This window comes from Oncorhynchus mykiss, chromosome 19 (assembly GCF_057628025.1).
Source record: "Oncorhynchus mykiss isolate SJ-2025 chromosome 19, ASM5762802v1, whole genome shotgun sequence".
In the NCBI taxonomy this organism is placed as follows: Eukaryota; Metazoa; Chordata; class Actinopteri; order Salmoniformes; family Salmonidae; genus Oncorhynchus; species Oncorhynchus mykiss.
In genome coordinates, this window is record NC_143040.1 from 11,273,072 (window position 1) to 11,287,083 (window position 14,012).

General features: G+C 45.1%; 1 protein-coding gene across 1 annotated transcript in view; it reads right to left on the reverse strand.

Annotated features, from left to right (window-relative positions):
• The window catches only part of LOC118941433 (neuronal acetylcholine receptor subunit alpha-7-like), a 77,570-nt gene that overhangs the window by 50,994 nt on the left and 12,564 nt on the right, over positions 1 to 14,012 (reverse strand). Inside the window, exon 2 of the mRNA XM_090210042.1 lies at positions 8,215 to 8,354. Coding sequence (XP_090066168.1) covers positions 8,215 to 8,354 — 140 coding nt within the window. The remainder of the gene's footprint in view (positions 1 to 8,214; positions 8,355 to 14,012) is intronic.

Below are 14,012 nucleotides of genomic sequence, written 5' to 3' on the forward strand. Positions count from 1 at the left end.
CAGACTGTAGAGTTCTAGAGACTACTGTATCTAATACAGACTGTAGAGTTCTAGAGACTACTGTATCTAATACAGACTGTAGAGTTCTGGAGACTACTGTATATAATACAGACTGTAGAGTTCTGGAGACTACTGTATCTAATACAGACTGTAGAGACTACTGTATCTAATACAGACGGTGGAGTTCTGGAGACTACTGTATATAATACAGACTGTAGAGTTCTGGAGACTACTGTATCTAATACAGACTGTAGAGTTCTAGAGACTACTGTATCTAATACAGACTGTAGAGTTCTAGAGACTACTGTATCTAATACAGACTGTAGAGTTCTGGAGACTACCGTATCTAATATAGACTATAGAGTTCTGGAGACTACTGTATCTAATACAGACTGTAGAGATGCTCATCGTAGTCCGTGTCTAGTGATACTGGCAAAACACCTAACACCTAACTTCCACTCACTTAGACTCCCCTGGACATGAACGTAAGACTAAGAGAAGTTAGGATTCACCCCGCTGTGTCACAAAGCAGGAAGTCATCTGAAACCCTGTCTGTCTGTGTCACAAAGCAGGAAGTCATCTGAAACCCTGTCTGTGTCACAAAGCAGGAAGTCATCTAAAACCCCGCTGTGTCACAAAGCAGGAAGTCATCTGAAACCCTGTCTGTGTCACAAAGCAGACTGTCATCTAAAACCCCGCTGTGTCACAAAGCAGGAAGTCATCTGAAACCCTGTCTGTCTGTGTCACAAAGCAGGAAGTCATCTGAAACCCTGTCTGTCTGTGTCACAAAGCAGGCTGTCATCTGAAACCCTGTCTGTGTCACAAAGCAGGCTGTCATCTGAAACCCTGTCTGTGTCACAAAGCAGGCTGTCATCTGAAACCCTGTCTGTGTCACAAAGCAGGCTGTCATCTGAAACCCTGTCTGTCTGTGTCACAAAGCAGACTGTCATCTGAAACCCTGTCTGTGTCACAAAGCAGGAAGTCATCTGAAACCCTGTCTGTGTCACAAAGCAGGCTGTCATCTGAAACCCTGTCTGTGTCACAAAGCAGGCTGTCATCTGAAACCCTGTCTGTGTCACAAAGCAGGCTGTCATCTGAAACCCTGTCTGTGTCACAAAGCAGGCTGTCATCTGAAACCCTGTCTGTGTCACAAAGCAGGAAGTCATCTGAAACCCTGTCTGTCTGTGTCACAAAGCAGGCTGTCATCTGAAACCCTGTCTGTGTCACAAAGCAGGCTGTCATCTGAAACCCTGTCTGTGTCACAAAGCAGGCTGTCATCTGAAACCCTGTCTGTGTCACAAAGCAGGCTGTCATCTGAAACCCTGTCTGTGTCACAAAGCAGGAAGTCATCTGAAACCCTGTCTGTCTGTGTCACAAAGCAGGCTGTCATCTGAAACCCTGTCTGTGTCACAAAGCAGGCTGTCATCTGAAACCCTGTCTGTGTCACAAAGCAGGCTGTCATCTGAAACCCTGTCTGTGTCACAAAGCAGGCTGTCATCTGAAACCCTGCCTGTCTGTGTCACAAAGCAGGCTGTCATCTGAAACCCTGTCTGTGACGAAGAGTCTCTGAGATGCAGGTCTACAGTACTAACAGTAGAGTGAAGCTAGCAGGGTGTTCCTGACATGACCGTCCACAGTCCCCCCCTCCCCCAGGCGATATCTCCCCCGCTCTCTGAGATGCAGGTCTACAGTACTAACAGTAGAGTGAAGCTAGCAGGGTGTTCCTGACATGACAGTCCACAGTCCCCCCCTCCTCCAGGCGATATCTCCCCCGCTCTCTGAGATACAGGTCTACAGTACTAACAGTAGAGTGAAGCTAGCAGGGTGTTCCTGACATGACAGTCCACAGTCCCCCCCTCCCCCAGGCGATATCTCCCCCGCTCTCTCTCTCTCAGCTTTATGTCCTGTTCTCTCCTCTCCTCTTCTGTCCTGTCCAGACTCTAGTGTGATTTCATCTCCCGCTCCTGTCTCAATCTTCACTCTCTCTATCTTACTCATCTCTCCTCTCTATCTCTCTCCTCATCTCTCCTCTCCCCCAGCTGTGCAGCAGCGTACCATGTAAGTCCATTCTCAACAACCAGGCTCGTAAACACAAAGTCCTTTCTCTGCTCTCTGCTACAACAGTTATCTTGGTTATATTATCAATGTATTTCCCCTTACGTTACACCCTACCGCTTTGTTTTGGTTGAATAGAAACCCAATGGGATCGCTCTAACCTCCCCATCAGAGGGCTCTGATTGGATCAGGGTAGTGAGTGACAGCACATACTATCCAAATTAACGAGTGTAGGAAATGAAAACTGTGAAAGCGTAATCCTCTGTAATATAAAATCCAATCACCGTTCACCTCACAAGCAACGACTTGATGAAAATACTACAATTGAATACCTCACAAATAGCATATTTAATCTGGGAAACTCCGGGAACTGCACCTCCCATTACCTCAGTTGGGAATACCAGGGAAGATATATAACTCTATATCCTGCCTGTGGTTTATTGAATAATACACAGACAACGACAATGGAAGCTGCAAAAAATGCAATCTATCCTTGTCACCTCAACAGCATGCTGAAAACACACCGATTTAATACTTTACAAAATGGCACCCTATTCCCTATATAGTGCACTACTTTGGACCAGGGCCCATAGGGCTCTTTCGGGAATAGGGTGCCAATTAGAGCACAGAATCAGGCTGTAATACCTCACATACAGCGAATGTCATCAGGGAAACCCAGGATCAGCAGTCCCATCCCTGTTGGGAATCCCTACAGCTTCCTGTTCTGATGTGGTATGTATTAAAGAACATCATGGACAACAACAAGACCAGAACTCTCCCTCTAGGACATCCAATCACATTACTAAAAGAACAATGGACATCCAATCACATGACTAAAAGAACAATAGACATCCAATCACATGACTAAAAGAACAATAGACATCCAATCACATGACTAAAAGAACAATAGACATCCAATCACATGACTAAAAGAATAATGGACATCCAATCACATGACTAAAAGAACAATAGACATCCAATCACATGACTAAAAGAACAATAGACATCCAATCACATGACTAAAAGAATAATGGACATCCAATCACATGACTAAAAGAACAATAGACATCCAATCACATGACTAAAAGAACAATGGACATCCAATCACATGACTAAAAGAACAATAGACATCCAGTCACATGACTAAAAGAACAATAGACATCCAATCACATGACTAAAAGAACAATAGACATCCAATCACATGACTAAAAGAACAATAGACATCCAATCACATGACTAAAAGAACAATAGACATCCAATCACATGACTAAAAGAACAATAGACATCCAGTCACATGACTAAAAGAACAATAGACATCCAATCACATGACTAAAAGAACAATAGACATCCAATCACATGACTAAAAGAACAATAGACATCCAATCACATGACTAAAAGAACAAGACATCCAATCACATGACTAAAAGAACAATAGACATCCAATCACATGACTAAAAGAACAATGGACATCCAATCACATGACTAAAAGAACAATAGACATCCAATCACATGACTAAAAGAACAATGGACATCCAATCACATGACTAAAAGAACAATGGACATCCAATCACATGACTAAAAGAACAATAGACATCCAATCACATGACTAAAAGAACAAGCCTTGATTCTAAATAGCTCTTCCTCCTTTTATCCCTCTGTCTCTCGGACAGAGAGACAGAGGGATAAAAGGAGGAAGAGCTATTTATTCCCTCTGTCTCCCTAAATGAACAGATTGGTCTTAAGGACTGTTTTGTCTCTCTGTCCTCCCTCTCTCTCCTTAAATGAACAGATTGGTTTTAAGGACTGTTTTTTTCCTAGAATGTGTGTGTGTGACCCAGAAAGTATGTTTTGGGACACAGGGCAATGGGTTGCTCTCTCTCTGTGTGTATGTGTGTGTGTGTGTGTGTGTGTGTGTCAGACGGTGAGTGTTGTGACCTGTCCCACTTCCTCCAGATGGAGCCATGGTCATGGTGAGCCACGCTCCTACATTATTCACTAACACACACACACACACACACACACACACACACACACACACACACACACACACACACACACACACACACACACACACACACACACACACACACACCTTCCCATCACCATCAAAAACAAAAGACCAAATCAGCCCCACTCCTAACTTCTCTACTGGTCATCTATAATGGAGTGTAGAAATACACTAGTATGATTAGAAAGTAGAGAAGCAGCATCAGTGAGGACCAATCACACTGGAGTTCAGGCCTCCACCAAGCTTTCAGAGTTTGCACTTTTGGGACGATTTCATTGCACCAGGCAAGCTCAATAAACTCATTCGGGCTCTCTCTCTCTCTCTCACGCACACACACACACACACACACACACACACGCACAAGTTTAGCGGTGTAGTGGAGCAGCAGCTGGCTCGGAGGCGCAGCCTGTGAACTGATTGAGAGGAAGCCACGCGTTCACAGTTTCACAGCTTCCCAGCCATACAGCCTACGAGCCCTCGCCATCTGGGGCCAGGCTGGGGCCGAGCGGAGCCGAGGACGAGCGGCCATGTTTTTATCTATGCAGTTTAGAGTGAGAGAGCTCACACAACATATTCAATATCATTAACAGAGTCTGAGGTTCCACTGATCTCCTGTTGAAATATAACCACATTGGAGGGTGTAAAACACCCACTGCTTCCAATCCACTGTCCATAACATGAACATTTCACCCTGGGAATTCTGGGAATATTATGAAATATTCTGGGGATGTCGTGCTAATATTCTGAGAATGTACTGTAGCTTACAGATATGGTAGGTCAATACTGTAGCTTACAGATATGGTAGGTCACCGATATGGTAGGTCAATACTGCAGCTTACAGATATGGTAGGTCAATACTGTAGCTTACAGATATGGTAGGTCAATACTGTAGGTTACAGATATGGTAGGTCAATACTGTAGGTTACAGATATGGTAGGTCACAGATATGGTAGGTCAATACTGTAGCTTACAGATATGGTAGGTCAATACTGTAGGTTACAGATATGGTAGGTCAATACTGTAGCTTACAGATATGGTAGGTCAATACTGTAGCTTACAGATATGGTAGGTCAATACTGTAGGTCACAGATATGGTAGGTCAATACTGTAGGTTACAGATATGGTAGGTCAATACTGTAGGTTACAGATATGGTAGGCCAATAATGTAGGTTACAAATATGGTAGGGCAATACTGTAGGTTACAGATATGGTAGGTAAATACTGTAGGTTACAGATATGGTAGGGCAATACTGTAGGTTACAGATATGGTAGGTCAATACTGTAGGTTACAAATATGGTTACAGATATGGTAGGCCAATACTGTAGATTACAAATATGGTAGGGCAATACTGTAGGTTACAGATATGGTAGGTCAATAGGTTACAGATATGGTAGGTCAATAGGTTACAGATATGGTAGGTCAATACTGTAGGTTACAGATAAGGTAGGTCAATAGGTTACAGATATGGTAGGTCAATAGGTTACAGATATGGTAGGCCAATACTGTAGGTTACAGATATGGTAGGTCAATACTGTAGGTTACAGATATGGTAGGTCAATAGGTTACAGATATGGTAGGTCAATAGGTTACAGATAAGTTAGGTCAATAGGTTACAGATATGGTAGGTCAATAGGTTACAGATATGGTAGGTCAATACTGTAGGTTACAGATATGGTAGGTCAATACTGTAGGTTACAGATATGGTAGGTCAATAGGTTACAGATATGGTAGGTCAATTGGTTAGACAGTCAGGAAAGATGGAGGAACTTACGATACAGCGGTTGTGTGTGTGTGTGTGTGTGTGTGTGTGTGTGTGTGTGTGTGTGTGTGTGTGTGTGTGTGTGTGTGTGTGTGTGTGTGTGTGTGTGTGTGTGTGTGTGTGTGTGTGTGTGTGTGTGTGTGTGTGTGTGTAAGACACACAAAGACAGCTGCTCTGACTGATGATCCTCCAGGAAACTTGTTGTTGTTGTAACAGTCAACTGGAGAGACAGAGAGATGGAGAACGTTTGAGGGGGTGAGAGAGAGGGAGGAGAGAGAGGGAGGAGAGAGAGAGGGAGGAGAGAGAGAGAGGGAGGAGAGAGAGAGAGGGAGGAGAGAGAGGGTGAGGGAGAGAGAGAGAGAACGAGAGAGAGAGAAACGAGAGAGAGAGAGAGACCGGCTCATTGAGCACAGCCTTTCCATTGAGAAGGGTAGACACAGGAAAACCTGGCTCCCTGTAGAGGAAAGGCTGTACAACCACTGCACCACAACAGAACCTGGCTCCCTGTAGAGGAAAGGCTGTGCAACCACTGTACCACAACAGAACCTGAGACGGAGCTGCATTTCCTGACAAAATGTCAAAAATATAAAACAATTAGAGAGTGTAATTTCCCCAATTTTGAAACCCTTATTGAAGTTTTCAAAGACCTCTCTGATGAGGATAGGCTATTGGGGGAGGACGCAGAGAGCTGTGGGTTGGCAGCGCACTACATTGCTGCCTGCCATAAGATGAGGGACAGTGTCTGACAGACCAATCAACCTGCACATGTACTCTACTGTATACTTATTGTTATTGTTGAATGCATGGTTATTTTGACCCTTGGTTACTGTTGTTACTGTTGTCCCGTTGACAATTTGATTCTCATTTTGATTAATTTTTATATCGTAAATATCCAAAATAAGCTTTGGCAATATGTACATTGTTACGTCATGCCAATAAAGTGAATTGAATTGGAATTATATTAAGAGGAGGGCAGAGACAGAGAGGGAGGGAGAGAGAGAGAGAGAGAGAGAGAGAGAGAGAGAGAGAGAGAGAGAGAGAGAAAGAGAGAGAGAGAGAGAAAGTGAAGAGAATTGAGAAGAATGCAGAGCGAGCTGAAAAAGGTGAGAGGTTGAGAGAGCAAGAGAAAATATGTGAGGGGGAGGGGAGCAACACATCACCCTCCAAGATTGAATTTTCGTGTTGGGAAAGCGAGTCAAGCCCTCTGGAGTGGCAAAATGAAAACAAGGATACAAGGGGATGGAGGGAGACAGGGAGAGGAGGGAGAGAAGAAGAGAGAAGGAGGGAGACAGGGAGAGGAGGGAGAGAGAAGGAGGGAGAAGGAGACAGGGAGAGGAGGGAGAGGAGAGGAGAGAAGGAGAGAGAAGGAGAGAGAGAGGAGAGAGAGAGAGAGAGACGGAGGGGATACAGTGAGAGGAGGGAGAGGAGAGGAGAGAAGGAGAGAGAAGGAGAGAGACAGAGGGGATACAGTGAGAGGGAGAGTAGGGAGAGAAGGAGAGAGAGAGGAGAGAGAAGGAGAGAGGAGAGAGAATGAGAGAGAGGAGAGAGAAGGAGAGAGAAGGAGAGAGAGGAGAGAGAAGGAGAGAGAAGGAGAGAGAGAGACAGAAGGGATACAGTGAGAGAAGGAGAGAGAGAGAGACAGAGGGGATACAGTGAGGACTGTGGGTTTCTAAGTAGATGAATAATATCAGGGAGTATAATATACAGCTATGGATAAGCATGGGTCAGCATCAGAAGATACTGCAGAATAACATTAGGGAAGCATGGGCCTGCATCCATATTTACCTCAACTCACTGACCCATCCAAAAAACAGACTGACACACTCACACACACACACACACACACACACACACACACACACACACACACACCCGCTGTATCATAAGTTCCTCTATCTTTCCTGACTGTCTAACCAATTGACACAGTGTGAAGCCCAGTTCTACCAGTATACAGAGAGAGAGACTCACCACGTCTATGATCTGTAACAGTGTGAAGCCCAGTTCTACCAGTATACAGAGAGACTCACCACGTCTATGATCTGTAACAGTGCGAAGCCCAGTTCCACCAGTATACAGAGAGAGACTCACCACGTCTATGATCTGTAACAGTGTGAAGCCCAGTTCTACCAGTATACAGAGAGACTCACCACGTCTATGATCTGTAACAGTGTGAAGCCCAGTTCTACCAGTATACAGAGAGAGACTCACCACGTCTATGATCTGTAACAGTGTGAAGCCCAGTTCTACCAGTATACAGAGAGAGAGACTCACCACGTCTATGATCTGTAACAGTGTGAAGCCTAGTTCCACCAGTATACAGAGAGAGACTCACCACGTCTATGATCTGTAACAGTGTGAAGCCCAGTTCTACCAGTATACAGAGAGACTCACCACGTCTATGATCTGTAACAGTGTGAAGCCTAGTTCCACCAGTATAGGTGCTGAGTCGTTGAACACTGGTCTCTCCAGACGGTTATAGTTAGTCAACAGATCCTTGTACAGCTTCCGCTGGTACTGACCACCAACACAACCTGATGGACAAAGAGATGGAGAGAGAGAGAGGAAGAGAGAGATGGAGAGAGGAAGAGAGAGAGTGTGAGAGAGGAAGAGAGAGATGGAGGGAGAGAGAGATTTAAATTGATCATCTAGAAAACCAACATAGAAACCATGAAGGATTAAAACAATCACATATAACACCTTCTGGACCACACAGAGTGGAGAGAGAAAGAGAGAGAGGTAGAGAGAGAGAGAGAGAGAGAGCGAGAGAGAGAGGGGGGAGAGTGAAGTAGAGAGAGGGGGAGAGAGAAGTAGAGAGAGAGGTAGAGAGAGGGAGAGGTAGAAGAGGGAGAGAGAGAGGTAGAAGAGGGAGAGAGAGAGAGAGAGAGAGAGAGAGAGAGAGGGGGGAGAGAGAAGTAGAGAGTGAGAGAGAGGTAGAGAGAGAGCGGGAGAGAGAGAGAGAGAGAGAGAGGTTAGATGGAGAGAATAAAGAGAATTAAAAAGTAAGTAGTGAGAACAAGAGCAGTAATTGACAGTATGTTCACACCATGACCATCGTTTGCATAATATAACAGCATTCTCAATTTATTCACAGCAGCAATCCATATTGTTAATCTCAACAGCAACACCCAGAGGATAGACTTTGATTAGAATAACATTACACACCCACACCCCATTATAAACTGTTGTAAATTAACACTGGGATCTGCAATGATGTTTTACATGGAGGATTGGTGTTACTCATGATGTATTCACTGTGGATTCAGGAAGTGGTTTACACACAATATAGATGAGACAGCTGGAAAAGCTGAATTAATATTAATGTCTGTCTGCCTGCCTGCCTGCCTGCCTGCCTGCCTGCCTGCCTGCCTGCCTGCCTGCCTACCTGCCTGCCTACCTACCTGCCTGCCTGCCTGCCTGTCTGTCTGCCTGCCTGTCTGTCTGCCTGTCTGTCTGTCTGCCTGTATTTCTGTCGCTCTCTGTGTCTGTCTGTCTGCCTGCCTGTCTGTCTGTCTGCCTGCCTGTCTGTCTGTCTGCCTGCCTGTCTGTCTGCCTGTATTTCTGTCGCTCTCTGTGTCTGTCTGTCTGTATTTCTGTCTCTCTGCCTGTCTGTCTTGCTCATTTTCTCCCTTTGTCTCCCTGTGTCTCTCTCTCTTTCTCTGTGACTATCTCTCACAATATCCCTCTTTTCTTCCGTCTCTCTCGGTTAAACACTTCAACGACAATAACATATGTGGTCCCACTGGTGAAATCATCATCATCATCACCACCATCATCATCCTCACCATCATCATAATTTACCACAACTACAAAGCTATGTTTCTGGTTGGTCGGCCAACTGACGGACGACTCCATTTCCTCAGCTACTTCCTCTAGGTTCCTTTGACATCACTGGAGACATCAATAGATAGTAGAGATGTCAGTCAGTCAGTGACTCTGACATGATGTCGGGATAGTAGAGCTCCATGTCAGTCAATCAGTGACTCTGACATGATGTCGGGATAGTAGAGCTGTCAGTCAATCAGTGACTCTGACATGATGTCGGGATAGTAGAGCTGTCAGTCAATCAGTGACTCTGACATGATGTCGGGATAGTAGAGCTCCATGTCAGTCAATCAGTGACTCTGACATGATGTCGGGATAGTAGAGCTCCATGTTAGCCAATCAGTGACTCTGACATGATGTCGGGATAGTAGAGCTGTCAGTCAATCAGTGACTCTGACATGATGTCGGCACGAAACGAAGATTAAACACACGCAGGCGCTAAAACACACACACACACACACACACACACACACACACACACACACACACACACACACACACACACACACACACACACACACAGAATATGATCTTCCACACTCTGACCTGGTTAATGACGGAGTAGGAACAAGGACAGGAAGCCACTCCTGACTATTGAGATGGAGACCAATGATGACGGTTATTTCCAGTCTGGTCGTTTCAGAAAATCCTCCTTTCAGGTATTCAAACTAAAACTGTGTAACTCTTCATGACTGAAAAGGCCCTGGTCTTCATCGCTCAACGTCTCCCAAATGACTCTGTTGTCTAATCACACACACACACACACACAGTCCAGCAATTACCAAGGAGGCTAACGAAGATGAGCACGTAATTAAATGGCTTAATGGCTAATTAGCGAACGAGACCAAAATAAACCAAACAAAGGGCCTTCTGCTGAAGAGTCCCAAATAGTACCCACTTCCCTGTGAGTGAGTGAGTGAGTGTGTGAGTGTGAGTGTGTGAGTGTGAGTGTTTGTGTGTGAGTGTGAGTGAGAGTGTGTGAGAGTGCGTGTGTGAGTGTGTGAGTGAGTGTGTGAGTGAGAGTGTGTGAGTGTGAGTGTGTGAGTGAGTGTGAGTGAGAGTGTGTGAGTGAGAGTGTGTGAGTGAGAGTGTGAGTGAGAGTGTGAGTGAGAGTGTGTGAGTGAGTGTGTGAGTGAGTGTGTGAGTGAGTGTGAGTGTCAGTGTGAGTGTGTATGTGTGCATGAATGGAACGAGAGAGGAGAGAGAGAGAACAAAAGTTGGGTTAGTGAGTCAGTATATCAGAACAGCTTAAAAGAACAAACATTGTATATTGTCAGCTGAGATCCAAGATGGCCGTTCCAGGCACATTGAGATCCAAGATGGCCGTTCCAGGCACATTGAGATCCAAGATGGCCGTTCCAGGCACAGTGAGATCCAAGATGGCCGTTCCAGGCACATTGAGATCCAAGATGGCCGTTCCAGGCACAGTGAGATCCAAGATGGCCGTTCCAGGCACACTGAGATCCAAGATGGCCATTCCAGACACAGTGAGATCCAAGATGGCCGTTCCAGGCACATTGAGATCCAAGATGGCCGTTCCAGGCACAGTGAGATCCAAGATGGCCGTTCCAGGCTCAGTGAGATCCAAGATAGCCGTTCCAGACACAGTGAGATCCAAGATGGCCGTTCCAGACACAGTGAGATCCAAGATGGCCGTTCCAGGTACAGTGAGATCCAAGATGGCCGTTCCAGGTACAGTGAGATCCAAGATGGCTGTTCCAGGCACAGTGAGATCCAAGATGGCCGTTCCAAGCACGTTTGTTATGGTTATTGTTTTGAGGAAATGAGCATCCAGCATTGTGGTAAAAAAAACATTGTAGTACATACTCTGCTGTTCTATCATGCCTGCAATGATGTCCAAGGGAAGAAAACAGGGTTGATCGTTTGAAGTTGTTACGAGATGTAGCCAAGCCAACAGATGGCGTATCTGAGTGTGATACTATGTAGTACTAGTGAACCAAGTGAGGCGTTACTTACTATGAACTGAATGGAGCTGTATGCATGTTACACAGTGATGACTTTGTAATCCACATTACCTTGGTCTTGTACAGAACAAACAGCACACAACAGAAGTAATGCCTTTGTAATCCACATTACCTTGGTCTTGTACAGAACAAACAGCACACAACAGAAGTAATGACTTTGTAATCCACATTACCTTGGTCTTGTACAGAACAAACAGCACACAACATAAGTAATGCCTTTGTAATCCACATTACCTTGGTCTTGTACAGAACAAACAGCACACAACATAAGTAATGCCTTTGTAATCCACATTACCTTGGTCTTGTACAGAACAAACAGCACACAACATAAGTAATGCCTTTGTAATCCACATTACCTTGGTCTTGTACAGAACAAACAGCACACAACAGAAGTAACATTATTACTGTGGTAATATCACAACAGAAGTAACATTATTACTGTGGTAATATCACAAACGGACGTGGCAGTTTCCGCGCTATGGATTGCAGCTTTAAACATTTGTACCAGAACATAATTATGCTAATCTTTATTTCCAAAGACAAAAAGAAGAAGAAGTGAAGAATAAACATCATATCTTTGATGTTTTCTTCTCCATGGCAACAGGAAACAGACCTGACCTCTGAGGGGTATGGTAGGTCAATCTTAGTGAGGTTCAAAAATAAATAGATTTTTATTCATCTCTTCACAGCTACGAGCTACACAAGGAAATGTCAGCGCCACAAATGGCACCTTATTTCCTATATAGTGCACTACTTTTGACCAGGGCCCATAGCGAATAGGGTGCCATTTGGGACCCAGAGGGACACTAGTAGGTTGGGCTGTGTTTGTCTGTGAGGGTCAAACTGAGGCAAACGCACACAGGGACTGCTTCCCAAATGGCACTCTAGTCCCTATATAGTGCACTACCATTGACCAAGGGCAGGCCTATAGTGTGCTGTGTAGGGAACAGCCTGCTATTTGGGAAGCAGCCCAGTGTTTCTTCAACACAGCGGTGCCGTTGGGCCAGACGGGACCAGAGACTTCTGTTAAAAGCTTCTTCCACAGAGCTTTTTAACAGGTTCAGTAACGTATGTGTGTGTGTGTGTGTGTGTGTGTGTATGTGTGTATCTGTGTGTATCTTCATCAGCAGCTTGCATGACTTGTTTAAGTGCATCAGGACCTAAAAAGGCAAGGTGCTCTTACTATTAGAATGGGAGTCAGCGTGAGTCCATCTACACAGGTTCAGCAGAGTGAGTCCATCTATCTACACAGGTTCAGCAGTGTGAGTCCATCTATCTACACAGGTTCAGCAGAGTGAGTCCATCTATCTACACAGGTTCAGCAGTGTGAGTCCATCTATCTACACAGGTTCAGTAGTGTGAGTCCATCTATCTACACAGGTTCAGTAGTGTGAGTCCATCTATCTACACAGGTTCAGCAGTGTGAGTCCATCTATCTACACAGGTTCAGCAGAGTGAGTCCATCTATCTACACAGGTTCAGCAGAGTGAGTCCATCTATCTACACAGGTTCAGTAGTGTGAGTCCATCTATCTACACAGGTTCAGCAGTGTGAGTCCATATATCTACACAGGTTCAGCAGTGTGAGTCCATCTATCTACACAGGTTCAGCAGTGTGAGTCCATCTATCTACACAGGTTCAGTAGTGTGAGTCCATCTATCTACACAGGTTCAGCAGTGTGAGTCCATCTATCTACACAGGTTCAGTAGTGTGAGTCCATCTATCTACACAGGTTCAGCAGTGTGAGTCCATCTATCTACACAGGTTCAGCAGAGTGAGTCCATCTATCTACACAGGTTCAGCAGAGTGAGTCCATCTACACAGGTTCAGCAGTGTGAGTCCATCTATCTACACAGGTTCAGCAGAGTGAGTCCATCTACACAGGTTCAGCAGAGTGAGTCCATCTATCTACACAGGTTCAGTAGTGTGAGTCCATCTATCTACACAGGTTCAGTAGTGTGAGTCCATCTATCTACACAGGTTCAGCAGAGTGAGTCCATCTACACAGGTTCAGCAGAGTGAGTCCATCTACACAGGTTCAGCAGTGTGAGTCCATCTATCTACACAGGTTCAGCAGTGTGAGTCCATATATCTACACAGGTTCAGCAGAGTGAGTCCATCTACACAGGTTCAGCAGAGTGAGTCCATCTATCTACACAGGTTCAGCAGAGTGAGTCCATCTACACAGGTTCAGCAGAGTGAGTCCATCTATCTACACAGGTTCAGCAGTGTGAGTCCATCTATCTACACAGGTTCAGTAGTGTGAGTCCATCTATCTACACAGGTTCAGCAGAGTGAGTCCATCTACACAGGTTCAGCAGTGTGAGTCCATCTATCTACACAGGTTCAGCAGTGTGAGTCCATCTATCTACACAGGTTCAG